At 41.0% G+C, this 14,387-nt stretch overlaps 1 protein-coding gene across 1 annotated transcript in view; it reads right to left on the bottom strand.

Moving 5' to 3' along the window:
• The window catches only part of UHRF2 (ubiquitin like with PHD and ring finger domains 2), a 143,670-nt gene that overhangs the window by 62,413 nt on the left and 66,870 nt on the right, over nt 1-14,387 (bottom strand). Inside the window, exons 3-4 of the mRNA XM_077475054.1 lie at nt 7,683-7,942; nt 4,573-4,791 (exon numbers count right to left, since the gene is read on the bottom strand). Coding sequence (XP_077331180.1) covers nt 4,573-4,791; nt 7,683-7,942 — 479 coding nt within the window. The remainder of the gene's footprint in view (nt 1-4,572; nt 4,792-7,682; nt 7,943-14,387) is intronic.

Raw genomic sequence — 14,387 nt, 5'->3', positions numbered from 1 at the left:
TAAATTCCAGCTCCCCTATGCACCAATATAGCATTCGTTTACTTTTTTTGCAAATATATCGGCGGGCTCTGCACGTGCTGTTTGCGGACACACCTGAGCTCATCCTTAGTGTGCCGTTAACAATTTAGGTGCATAAACATGGCCATACACTATGCAATCTGATTGTATATTGTGTATTTAGTGAGAAGAGTGATCATTAACTGATTGCATTTCATTTAAAAAACGTGCACCTGGGAATGGAAGGATGGATGATGCAGGGTGTGTGCTAATGAGGTCAGCTGGTCAACTTCTTCCTGTGTCATGACCTAAAGTCTGATCAGAAAGAAGACATTAGTAATGGAAACGTCTGGAAACGTGGATCAGGACAAGAAAAGTAAGTGACTGTAGATTTAATAGATCTACTGTAAAGCTTTGATACAGCTCCATCGTTCGGTGCAATCATATTAGTTTTTTTATTTTTACTTCACACCCCCCCAAAAGATTTCAGTTTATAGGCCACATTAAAAGGTGGAAAAGTTCTGAAACTATTAAAGCTCTGTCCTTTTTTTTTTCCATTACATCACAGAAACCTGCCATTTTAACAGGGGTGTGTTAGCCATACAAATACACAGTACCTCTCAAAAAAACGAGCACACCCCTCAAAATTTTGTAAATATTTTACAATATATCTTTTCATGTGACAATTCTGAAGAAATGACACTTTGCTACAATGTAAAGTAGTGAGTGTACAGCTTGTATAACAGTGTAAATTTGCAATCCCCTAAAAATAACTCAACACACAGCCATTACTGCCACCGCTGGCAACAAAAGAGTGAGTACACCCCAAGTGAAAACGTCCAGATTGGGCCCAATTAGCCATTTTCCATCCCCGATGTCACATGACTCATTAGTATTACAAGGTCTCAGGTGTGAATGGGGAGCAGGTGTGTTAAATTTGGTGTTATCACTCTCACTTTCTTATACTGAGCACTGGAAGTGCAACATGGCACCTCATGGCAATAACTCTGTGGATCTGGAAAAAAAAAGAATTGTTGTGCTACATAAAGATGGCCTAGGCTATAAGAAGAATGCCAAGACCCTGAAACTGAGCTGCAGAACAGTGGCCAAGACCATACAGAGGTTTAACAGGACAAGTTCCACTCAGAACAGGCCTTGCCATGGTCTGCCAAAAAAGTTGAGTGTACATACTCAGTCTCATATCCAGAGGTTGTCTTTGGGAAAGAGATGTACGAGTGCTGCAAGCATTGCTGCAAAGGTTGAGGTCAACCTGTCAGTGCTCAGACCTTATACCCCACACTGCATCATACTGGTCTGAATGGCTGTCTCAGAAGGAAGCCTCTTCTAAAGATGCAAAAGAAAGCCCACAGACAGTTTACTTAAGACAAGCAGACTAAGGACATGGATTACTGGAACCATATCCTGTGGTCTCAGGAGAATAAGATAAACTTTTTTGGTTCAGATGGTGTCAAGCGTGTGAGGGAGCCACCAGGTGAAGAGTACAAAGACCAGAGTCTCTTGCCTACAGTCAAGCATTTTGGTGGGAGTGTCATGGTTTGGGGCTGTGCGAGTACTGCTGGCACTGGGGACCTACATTTCATTGAGGGACCATGAATGCCAACATGTACTGTGACATACTGAAGCAGAGCATGATCCCCTCCCTTTGGAAACTGGGTCGCAGGGCAATATTCCAACATAACAATCCCAAACACACCTCCAAGTCGAACCACGGCCTTGCTAAAGAAGTCAAGGGTAAAGGTGATGGACTGGCCAAGCACGTCTCCAGACCTAAACCCTATTGAGCATCTGTAGGGCATTCTCAAATGGAAGGTGGAGGGGCACAAGCTCTCTAACATCCACCAGCTCCATGATGTTGTCATGAAGCAGTGGAAGAGGACTCCATTGGCAACCTGTGAACCTGTGGTGGACTCCATGCCCAAAAGGGTTAAGGCAGTGCTGCAAAATAACGATGGCCACACAAAATATTGACACTATGGGCCCAATTTGGACATTTTTACTTCGGGGTGTACTCACTTTTGTTGCCAGCACAGTGTAGGCATTAATGGCTGTGTGTTGAGTTATTTTGAGGGGACAGCAAATTTACCTGCTATACAAGCTGTACACTCACTACTTTACATTGTAGCAAAGTGTAATTTCTTCAGTGTTGTCACATGAAAAGATCTAATAAAATATTTAACACTGGCTAGGCACACAGGTAACCCTTTGATCGCCCTAAGTATTTAACCCCTTCCCAGCCAGTGTCATTAGTACAGTGACAGTGATCACTGTATTTGTGTCACTGGTTCCCACAAAGTGTCAGACTTTATTGTAAGCTTAAAGTTGTCCTAGGTAAAACCTACAAAATGGACTTTACTACCACTTTGAATTAAAAAAATAATAATTAACATCCCCTCATTTTAGTAGCAGAACAGAATTCAGATAATATGATTTTTTTTTTTTAGAATGGCTACTCTGACCCAAAATACGATTTTGTGTTTACTCATGATTAGTGAGATAATAAAGTCTCTATTGCTAATCGTGTGTGTAATTTGTTGCCAATGACTAAAAACAAGGACTGGAACACGGTCTAAAAAGGTAAAGGCTGTTCTGTGTAGGGAAGAAAAATAAAATAAAAAAAATCAGGGTTATGGAATGTGTACTTTTGTAAGACATACAAACCATTGTGTTTACATGCCCAGCTACAGGCTGAAGACTTCTCTAACGAAATCTACAAAGTCCATTCCAGAGACAATCAGTTTTGACATTGGAAAACAAAAAGGAAAAAAAAAAAAAAAGGTAGAGCAGCAAAATGTACAGGGTTTAGAGCTCAGATTATGTACGATTTGACTTCTATTTACGAAGGCGTGAGGGACAACAAATTAATTTTCCATTCAACCCAGCGGGTTAAAACGAAAAAAAAAAAAAAAACACAACAGATCAGAGTACCAACATGAGATGGTGCAGAAATCTCCCCCCCAAAAACACCCCACAAGAAAAAACAAACAATCAGCACTCGCAGGCACTGACTGCAAAGCACTGATAGGATGCTGGTTTTTCCAACATGTCCATGCCAGACAGACCAAAAGTTGGCTGGTTCCTGCTGAACCAGCTAATTTTTGGACGGTGTGCACCCAGCTTTAGCACTTTTAGATTTATTCACTGCCCGCAAGAGATTCATAAACAAGGAGATTCATGCTCAAGGATATCCCCCTACCCCTTACCAGCGCAAAGAAATTAACTTGGTTTAAAGTGGTAGTAAACTAGTTTGTGCCTTTCTTCACTGGAGGTAAGCTCATAATGAAGCTTACCTGTAGGTAAAATAAATATCTCCTAAACGTGCACCATTTAGTTGATATTCCACAGAGCTGCAGCCAGTGATGTCGCTGGAATATGTGATCTGAAGGAATGGCACACTGTACCATACTTTCAATGGGTGCAGTAAACAGCGACTCCAGTGTGCATGCATGTGAGCGACGTCATTGGGGCTCAGCCAGTCAAACGGCTGCAGCCTGCGAACCTGAAAAGAAGACCTGTGAAGATTGAAGCCCTGTCAGCAGTGACAGTGTGCCGCTAAAGGGCTTTCTTTTAAGGCAAGTCCCTCATAATGTGCTAGTATGCAATGCATACTAGCGTGTTATTACATTGCTCTGCAGGGTGTATTTTGTTTTTTTGTTATTTTACTACTTTAAACCTCTTTGAATGCCATTACATGTTCCATACATCACTAGATAGCCAACAGATGGACAGCATTGATGTTTAGAAAACATCCTTGGAGTATTGAAGCATAAAATGTACTACAGACTATCACAAGATTCTGGAGTTGCTATATAAAAGCAGCTGAAAAAAATAAATGACAAAGCATTACAATTTTTTTACTCTATTTCACAGTTCATACATCAACGCCATCATATCTAGACAGTATGCTTGTTAAAACAGGAGAAACATTGTATACATTTTGCTACATACATGTATGCATTGAAAGCCCTAATTTAGTCACAGATGATATAAAAAATAAAAAATCAGCGCAAGGGACATTACTTCTAGACAGTAGGATGCATCCCTTGTGCTACTGGCTCCACTATTAGTAATCTTGGTAATAGCAATTGATAATCTCCCAGTGCAACAAGGGGTTAATAGGGTCAGACTGAGCAGTAACAGGCACTCATCAAGAATGCCAGATTATGCCCACCTTTTCCACCCAGCTGCTCCATTCACAGAAGCCACACAACAGCTTCTATGACAGAAATAATCTATGAATGGAGGATGGCAGATGATTGAAAGGTCCAACCATTCACAGAATGAAACAGGATCCACTGGATCAATAAACCACTGCTGCACCAGAAGATTACAGCAGCAGGGTGAACCATGAACAAGGATTTCAGCTTGTAGACGAGCCATCAGCACAAGGGATACTGACCTAAGTACTAAGTAATGACCCTGTGGTTTTTTGTTTTCTATGGGACTTAACGTGCACTTTAATGTACAATGTTCTCTTTGCGTGAAACCCCCTTTGTATGGCACTACAAAAGATAACTGTTAAAATTGAAATTTGTAATAAAATGTGCAATCACATACCCCAATAAAATCTTCGCATAGACTTCTTTGTTAGTTCTAGAATGTTCCTTCAGTTCTGTTACTTTAGCATCGAACCAAAACCCACGCTCCTCTGGTGTCTCCATGTTGTAATTCACCATTACGATGTCACTCACTTTGAGGTCACTCCACTTCAAGATGGTTCTTGCTCTGGGTCGCAAATTGCAGCTCTCAATCTCTACAACTCCATTTTCGGGATAACTAAAGCAGAAGAAAATCAGCAAGTCAGTTGTTAAAGGGCCTAGTGTCTTGATTAAGCCTTCAACTGGGTAAAGTGTGTTAAAAGGGTGTTCTCCCACGGGCGGAGACCAGGCTGAAGCGATTTGACACACTTATGACCGTGGAGAACATCAGAGTGCAGGGAAGCACCATTTTGTTGTGGAATGACTACTGAGCTTGACGAGCCTTACAAGCTAAACCAGCAGCTGGCATCAGATATTGAACCAGCCGGAGTAAAATACTGGGGTATCTGAGTACTATTTTTCTTTTTGGGGTTTCCCTGAACTGTCCAACAATATTTTTTTAAAAAGGAACCCCCTAAATTGTTAATTTACAAATCTGTTCACTTGGTGGACCTCGCACAGAATGAACGTACGTGTACTTTCATTGGAAGAGTTTATATGCAAATGTTCTATAAAAATACACCCCATAGTACTTAATGGTGTCTCACTTTGAATTTGTCTTCTAAAAAACAAAACTTTGCTATACATACACTTTAACCACTTCAGCCCTGGAAGGTTTTACCCCCTTCTTGACCAGGCCATTTTTTGTGATACGGCACTGCGTTACTTTAACTGAATTCTGCGACGCTGTACCCAAATAAAATGCATGTCCTTTTTTCCCCCCACAGAGCTTTTTTTGGTGTTATTTGATCACTTCTACGGTGTTTTTTTTTTTTTTTGCACAATAAACAAAAAAGACAATTAAAAAAAAAAAAAATAATTAAAAACACAATAAATTTTTTTTTACGTTCTGCTATTGAACATTCCCAATAAAGAAAATTTAAAAATAAAAAAAAAATGTCTTCATCAATTTAGGCCAATATATATTCTGCTACATATTTTTGGTAAAAAAAACAAACAAAAAAAACAAATAAGCATAGATTGATTGGTTTGTGTAAAGGTTATAGCATCTACAAACTATGGGGTATTTTTATGGAATTTTTACCAGTAATGGTGGTGATCAGCGATTTATAGCGGAACTGCGAAATTGCAGCGGACAAATCGGACACTAGATCGGACAATCCACCCGTGTGTGGGCTCCGGCAGACTTTTTGTTCCCAAAAGTCCAGCGGACTTAGAAAGAAGTCTTGACTCAAAATTGTCCACCAGACTCTGCAGTCTGGCAGACAATCCGCCCGTCTGTGTGCTAGTCCCTTCCCATCCCGGAGGATGCTGGGACTGTGACATCACTCGTGACCCAGCCCCTTGTCCCTATATAAGTCGCCGCACAATGCCTCCCTGCCATTATGGCCAGAGAGAGCGCCGTGTCAACATCGGACGAAGAGAAGAAGGCGACAGCGACAAGACCGGGCCAACGCTAGTAAAAGAGCTGGAAGAAGAAAGCAGAGGCCCAGCAAGAAGAACCGAAGAGCGGGACAAGACCCCCGAAGTCGGAAGTAGACCCCCGGACGGCAGCAGAGGAGAAAGCCAGGCTCCTCCGCTAGCAAAAGAGCAGAAGATAGCGGAGGAGTCCAGTGAGACCCCCGAAGACGGAAGAAGACCCCCGGAGCTGTTTAATAAACCGCAGCGTGGCGTCCAGGCGGACATGACGTCAACGCCTTTCACAGTAAACAGTGTAGCTTCATCTGGACGTGCCAATACCGGAACCAGCGCATGCAGAGTCATAGCCAGTTGAGGTACCTCTGTGTTGTTTCATATACTATGAATGACATGTATTGGCAAAGCAGAGCAATATGAATCTAACTTCAGCTCTGTAAGTACATCCCACTTCAGCCGGACACTAAATAGCACTGTGAAGACATCCACATATCCCTCAGTGTAAGAGACTTTATATACGGGAAGCTAAAACAATAAGTTTATCACTGCTAAAAGTGTCTGATGTTGGAAAAGGAAAGCTAGCAATATGAAAAGCTTCCGCATTGACTCTTAGTATTATTGATAGTTTGTATACTTTCTGTACCTCCATTGGACTATCTAATTATCATCTGTGCTGTGGTGACAGCCCTACTATATTACATGAATGAACTGCTCTTCCGTTGAAGAAAGAAAATGACTTCCATGATTTTTAATTTCAGCTTGTTAGATTCCAGTGGGTGGGGTTATTATCAATGAAAGTATGTCTACGGCTTTTCTATAAGTTGCTGTCTTCCTTGCTATCTCTACTTTCTATTTGGCTTGAGCCACCGGCGGGGGGGGGGGGGGTAGCATTTAGTTGTTGCACATTTCCAGCACCAATGTTGGACCAGCTCCAAATCCCACTGGCGTCCGGACGTGTATGTTTTTTGTTTTATGTTTGATGTAAGCACTGTTTTTTTGTGTATAGGTTTCCTCTTTGTCTGTGCCTGTTGGAATCGAACATTGTTATTCGATCAGCAATAGCGGATACGTTATGGTTACTTTAATGGTGGCTTTTTTTAATAGACCTAGCGTGTTTTAGCGAATTATAGGTGCATTTTGTATATTACAGTAGATTATATTTTCTAAAAACCTTTAACGAATTAAATCTTATTTTTGAGATTTTGGCGTTTTGTTCCTCAGCGAGCCTTACTTTTCTCTGGGTCACCAGTCTTTAGGGACCCGTGTTTTGTTACAGGTACATCAACCAGCAGATAGGGTTCATTTGAATCCTAAGAAGAAAGCACCTGCTTCATTCCTATGGGAAGATTCAGAAGAAGCTGAAATAAGAAAATAGGACAGGATATGTTTGCCTACATTCAGTCTCTGTCAAGGCTTCCCCCCATGGGCACAGGTTGGTTCCTTTTGTATCCACAAACTGCAGGGAGAAATGTTCCCTAAAACAGACTAGCACAATGAAAAACTTTTAAAAAGGACTGTTTGATATACAAATAGATTTCTCCAAATATCAAAATCAGCATTTACGTAATAGTCTTACCATAAGGCTGTACTTACTCATCATATTTTATAAAATAAGATACATCTTCATCATCCACATATTCCGAGAAAGAAGTAGAAGGGCCAGAGTCCGACATATGAGAATTATCAACGGAATGGTCCTCATTCAAACTGCCATTAGTCCCCTTGTAGGAGTTGCCCCCTTTAACATGAGCCTTGCCATTTTTCTGTCCTTTTGCAGCTCTTGTAACATTTTCAACACGTGCTTCAAACCAGGATCCAATGGTTACATCACGGACATCCACCAACTCGTTGATCTACAAAGACACAATAAATAATGAATATGAACATATGTTACTACTGTAACAGAAGCACTGGAGTTTTTCGTAGCTGCAGCAAGGATGATAAAGATAAGATTAGCCTGAAAAACCACACCGCTCATGAAGCACTCCAAATGACTGCATGATGCCACAATGAACACCATCTTACAATTCACAATCAAGAGGCTGAGCACAGTCACAAAGCTAATCAACTACAAAAAGATCCAATAATTTTAGATGTCCATAATCTGATTTCTGTTATCAACAGGTTAATGCAACAACTGGTAACCCAAATTAGGTGCAGATAATTGCATCAGATAAAGAAAGCACCTCAGTCAAAAGAAATATCTATTGGCAAGGTTAGAATTTTGTGTCAAGAACCAGGTCAATGATTGTTTGGTATCGATGTTCATAAACAGCGTGTGCATCTAGGTCTTTTCTTGCATTTTGTATGCTGAATCGATATAGACTTCGCTGGGTTACAAATAAAATTGCCTAGGCAGCTACCTACAATTACCTGTGCCTCCTATTTATATAGTTATGGAATGGATTGCGGTTCTCATTTATTCAGTTCCTGTGTACGGATCAGCACAGTTTTGTGATTCACTGCCTACATAAGCTGGAGAATATGAACAAACGCATTTATATCTACATATAACAAAATCATTTCCCAAGTCATACACTACAAATGACAGCCATGTAATGTCTGAGTAATAGAAATTCATGATAGGAGGATACGTGGAATAGTCTCGTTTTACAGTAGATATAAAAATAATCTATGCACCCCTGTTAAAAAAAAAGTCAGGTTTCTGGGATGTAAATAAAATTAGACAAAGAAATAATAATTTCAGAACTTTTTCCACCTTTAATTTGACCTATAAACTATACAATTCAATTGAAAAACAAACTGAAATCTTTTAAGGGGAAGTAAAAATAAAAAAATAAAAATAATGTGGTTGCATAAGTATGCACACCCTCTTATAACTGGGGATGTAGCCGTGTTCAAAATGAAGCAATCACAATCAATCAAACTCATGTTAAATAGGAGTCAGTACACACCTGCCATCATTTAAAGTGCATCTGATTAACCCCAAATAAAGTTCAGCTGTTGTAGTAGGTCTTGCCTGACACTTTCTTAGTCGCATCCTACAGCAAAAGCCATGGTCAGCAGAGAGCTTCCAAAGCAACAGAGGGATCCGATTGTTAAAAAGGTATCAGTCAGGAGGCATTAGATATACCATGGAACACAGTGAAGACAGTCATCAAGTGGAGAAAATATGGCACAACAGTGCCAAGAACTGGACATTCCTCCAAAATTGATGAAAAGATAACAAAACTGGGCAGGGAGGCTGCCAAGAGCCCTACAGCAACATTAAAGGAGCTTCAGAAATATCTGGCAAGTACTGGCTGTGTGGTACGTGACAACAATCTCTCGTATTCTTCAGATGTCTGGGCTATGGAGTAGAGTGGCAAGACGAAAGCCTTTTATTGAGAAAAACATCCAAGGCTGGCTTAATTTTGCAAAAACACATTTGAAGTCTCCCAAAGGCATGTGGGAAAATGTGTTATGGTCTGATGAAACCGAGGTTGAACTTTTTGGCCATAATACCAAAAGTTATGTTTGGTGCAAAAACACTGCACATCACACCCACAAAGAACATCATACCCACAGTGAAGCATGGTGGTGTCAGCATTATACTTTGCAGCTGTTTTTCTTCAGCTGGAACAAGATAGAGGGAGTTATGAACAGTTCCAAATACCAGTCAATATTGGCACAAAACCTTCAGGCCTCTGTTAGAAAGCTTACATTAAGAGGAACTTCATTTTTCAGCATGACAACGACCGAAAGCATACAGCCAAATCAACAAAGGAATGGATTCACCATAGGAAGGTTAAAGTTTTGAAATGGCCCATCCAGAGCCCAAACCTAAATGTGGGGTGATCTGAAGAGGGCTGAGCACAGGAGATTTCCCTTTGCAATCTGACAGATTTGGAGTGTTTTTGCAAAGACGTTGGCAAATACTGCCAAGTCAAGATGTGCAATGATGATGGACTCCTACCCCAAAAGACTGAGTGATGTAATAAAATCAAAAAGGTGGTCAACAAAGTATGTGTACGTAAAGATCTTATATATCAATCTTGCATATAAATTAAATTTACGTGTTGTAAAAATAAAAATCATGCAAGGCATATACAGTGCCTTGAAAAAGTATTCATATCTCGAAATTTACATTTTGCCATGTAACAATCAAAAACGTAAATGTATTTTATTGGATAGACCAATACAAAGTGGCACATAGAGCTAGGTCCATATATATTTGGACATGGGCACAATTTTATTTTATTTTTTCAGGTATTTACCAAAACATATTTAAGCTATAGTTATATAGTGGCTATGGGCTGAAAGTGCACACTCTCAGATTTAATTTGAGGGTATGCACATCCAAATCGAAGGAAGGGTTTAGGAATTATAGCTCTTAAGAATAGCCATCCCCCTTTTTCAAGGGACCAAAAGTCATAGTACAATTGAATCAAAAGCTGTTTCATGGCCAGGTGTGGGCTACTCCTTCGTTATTTCTTCATCAATTAAGCAGGTAAAAGGTCTGAAGTTGATTCTAAGAGTAGTAATTGCATTTGGAATCTATTGCTGTGAACCTACATCATGCGTTCAAAGGAGCTGTCCATGCAAGTGAAACAAGCCATTGTAAGGCTTCAAAAAACAAAAAAAATCCATCAGAGAGATAGCAGCAACATAAGAATTGGCCAAATCAACAGTTTGGTACATTCTGAGGAAAGAAGAATGCACTGGTGAGCTCAGCAACATAATAAGGCATGGTCGTCCATGGAAGACAGTGGTGGATGATCGCAGGATCCTCTCTATGGTTATAAAAAAAACAAAAAAACAAACACAAAACAACATTCTCAACATCCAGACAGTGGGGGTATCGTTGTCAAAGTCTACAATCAAGAGAAGACATCACAAGAGCAAATACAGAGGGTTAACCACAAGGTGAAAACCATTCATTCCTGAAGAATAGAAAAGCATCTAAAAAAAAAAAGCTAGACCAGTCCTGGAAATGCATCTTTTGGATGAATTAAATAATCTGTACCAGAGTGATGGGAAGAAAAACATTTTTGGAGAAGGCTTGGAACAGCTCCTGATCCAAAGCACACAACGTCATCTGTAAAACATGGTGAGGGCAGTGTGATGGCATGGGCATTCATGGCTACCAGTGGCACTGGGTCATTGGTGTTTATTGATGTGACAGCAGCCAGATTAATTCTGCAGTGTTGAGAGATATACTGTCAGCCCAGATTCAGCCAAATGCAGCAAAGTTGATTGGACTTCACAGTACAGATGGACAATGATCCAAAAACACACTGCAAAAGCAACCAAGGAGCTTTTGAAGGAAAAGAAGTGGAATATTCTGTAATGACCAAGTCAATCACCTTATCTCAACCCAATTGAGCATGCATTTCACTTGCTGAAGGCAAGACTAAAAAGGCAGAAAGACCCACAAAGAACTGAAGATAGCTGCAGTCCGAGCCTGGCAAAGAATCAGAAAGAGGCAAAGCCCAGTCCTTGGTAATGTCCATGGGTTCCAGACTTCAGGCATTGCCAGTAAAGGATTCTCAACAAAAAAAAAAAACATTTTATTTATGATATTAATTTGTTCAATCATATTTGAGCCCCGGTGGGGCGACGGTGTATAAATATGGTTGTAGTTCCTAAAATTTGCACTCGATATTTATGTTCCACTCCTTGAATTAAAGCTGAAAGTCTGCACTTCAAATTTATTTGGATTGTTTCGTTTTATTTTTATTCTGGTGTCATACAGAGCCAAAAGTAAGAAAACTGTGCCTGCGTCCAAATGAACCTAATTGTATTTGTGAAGTGGAAAATTATAAATGGGTTACAAATTTGTTTGACAAATAAATATCTGAAAAGTGTGGTACACATTTGTATTTAGTCCCTAAATCAATACTTTGTAGAACCACCTTTTCCTGCAAGTCTTTTTGGGGATGTCTCTACCAGCTTTGCACATCTAGAGAGTGACATTTTTGCCCATTCTTTGCAAAAAAAAAGCTCAAGCTCTGTCAGATTGGATGGAGAACGTCTGTGAACAGCAATTTTCAAGTTTGGCCACAGCTTCTCAATTGGATTTAGGTCTGGACTTTGACTGGGCCAATCAAACACATGAATTATGCTTTGATCTAAAAACATTCCATGGTAGCTCTGGCTGTATGTTTAGGGTTGTTGTGCTGCTGGAAGGTGGTTCTCTGCCCCAGTCTCAAGTCTTTTGCAGATTCTAACAAGTTTTCTTCTAATGCCCCATACACACTATCAGATTTTCTGCAGATTTTTTTCCTTCAGGTTTACCAAAACCATGTAGTGCAAGGTCCTGCCTGATTGCATACAAATTGGAACTCCTAAGGTTTGACCTCATATTATATGGTTTTGTTAAATCTAAAGGAAACACTCTGCAGAAAAACTGATGGTGTGTGTGGGGTTTAAGATTGCCCTATATTTCTCTCCATCCATCTTCCCATCAACTCTGACCAGCTTCCCTGTCCCTGCTGAAGAAAAGCATCCCCACAACATCATGCTGCCACCAAGTTTCACTGTGGAGATGGTGTGTTCAGGGTGATGTGCAGCATTAGTTTTCCACCACACAAAGCCTTTGCTTTTAGGACAAAAAGTTAAATTTTGGTCTCTTCTGATCAGAGCACCTTCTTCTACACGTTTGCCGTGTCCCCCACATGGCTACCCACAAACTGGACTTCTTATAGCTTTCTTCTTGCCACTCTTCTGTAGAGGCCAGATTTGTAGAGTGCACGACTAATAGTTGTTCTGTGGATCTCTGCAGCGCCTCCAGAGTTACCGTGGGCCTAATGCTCTCCTTGCCTGACCTGTTTAGGTGGACGGACATTTATTGCTACGTTTGCAGTTGTGAAATACTCCTTCCATTTTTGGATGATGCATTGAACAGTACTCTGAGATGTTCAAAGCTTGGGATATTTTTATTTTTTTTTAACCTGACCCTGCCTTAGAACCTCTCCACAACGTTATCCCTGACCTGTTTGGTGTGTTTCTTGGCCTTCATGATGCTGTTTGTTCACCAAGATTCTCAAACAAACCTCTGAGAGCTTCATAGCTATATTTATACTGAGATTAAATTACACACAGGTGGACTATTTACTAATTAGGTGACTTCTAAAGGCAATTGGCACCACTAGATTTTAGTTACGGGTATCAGAGTTAGCCTAGGTTCACATTGGTATGATATGAAATGTCAAATCGGCAACTATTGCTGCAAATAGCACTGTCGAAACCGGTGTGGCGCTGCACCGATTCACAAAAGTAATTCCTGGTGACTTCGGGTGCAATTTCAATAGACATCTGTGCAGAAACCCACACAGCTGTCTGTTAAATCACCCCCGAAGTCAGACTGCATTGCCGGGTTGAAATTGTGCGAGTTCAGCTGAACTTGCACGATTTCTAACCCGCAGCAATGTGAACCTAGGCTAAAGGGGGCTGAATACAAATGCACGCTGCACTTTTCAGATGTTCATTTGTAAAAAAAAAAAAAATAATTGAACACAATTTATTAAGAGGAAGTAAACCCTGATGGGTTTACTTCCTCTTTTTTTCCCTGCAAAGGTAAAGCATAATGGACTACTATGCATCGCATAGTAGCTCATTATGTGTCACTTACCTGACACAGGAGCCAGCGAAGTTGCCGCTGTCCCCTGTAGTCCGCCGCATCCATGTTGCTTGTGGCGTCTCGCAGCTCCGACGAATCACAGCGGCGCAACCGCGATGACGTCACTCCCGCGCATGCGCACGGGAGTCGCGCCTCGCAGCTCCGCCGCTGTCATACGGCGAAGCCGCGATGACGTCACTCCCGCGCATGCGCACGGGAGTCGACAAATTTGGCAAATCCATTCTTGGATTTGCCGCATTTAGTGCGCATGCGCGCCGCTGTCTACGGCGCATGCGCCGTAGACAGCGGTGCCCATTTTCGGGCAAATATCTCCTAAACCATATAGGTTTAGGAGATATTGCTTGGACCTACAGGTAAGCCTTAATCTAGGCTTACCTATAGGTCCAAGTTATTTGGAAGGGTTTACTTCCTCTTTATTTTCCTTCCACTTCACAATTATGTGACACTTTGTGTTTGTCTGTCACATAAAATCCCAATAAAATACATGTTTCTGGTTGCAACATGACAAAATGTAGAAAATGCCAAGGGGGTATGAATACATTTTCAGGGCACTGTATTTAACCACTTGCCGACTGGCTCATGCCAATATATGTCGGCAGAATGGCTCTGCTGGGCGAAACCCCATATGGGTATGTTTGTTCCCTTTAAGAGCCGCCAAGGGGCATGCACACCCGCTGCACGGTGGGCGCAATTGCCACCAGCTACCTGCAATCGTG

This window comes from Lithobates pipiens, unplaced genomic scaffold (genome assembly GCF_037356315.1).
Source record: "Lithobates pipiens isolate NorthernLeopardFrog02 unplaced genomic scaffold, aLitPip1_a1.2 Scaffold_13, whole genome shotgun sequence".
NCBI classification, from domain to species: domain Eukaryota; kingdom Metazoa; phylum Chordata; class Amphibia; order Anura; family Ranidae; genus Lithobates; species Lithobates pipiens.
Note: the sequence above shows the minus strand (reverse complement) of the source record. Positions and strands in the feature narration are given on the sequence as shown.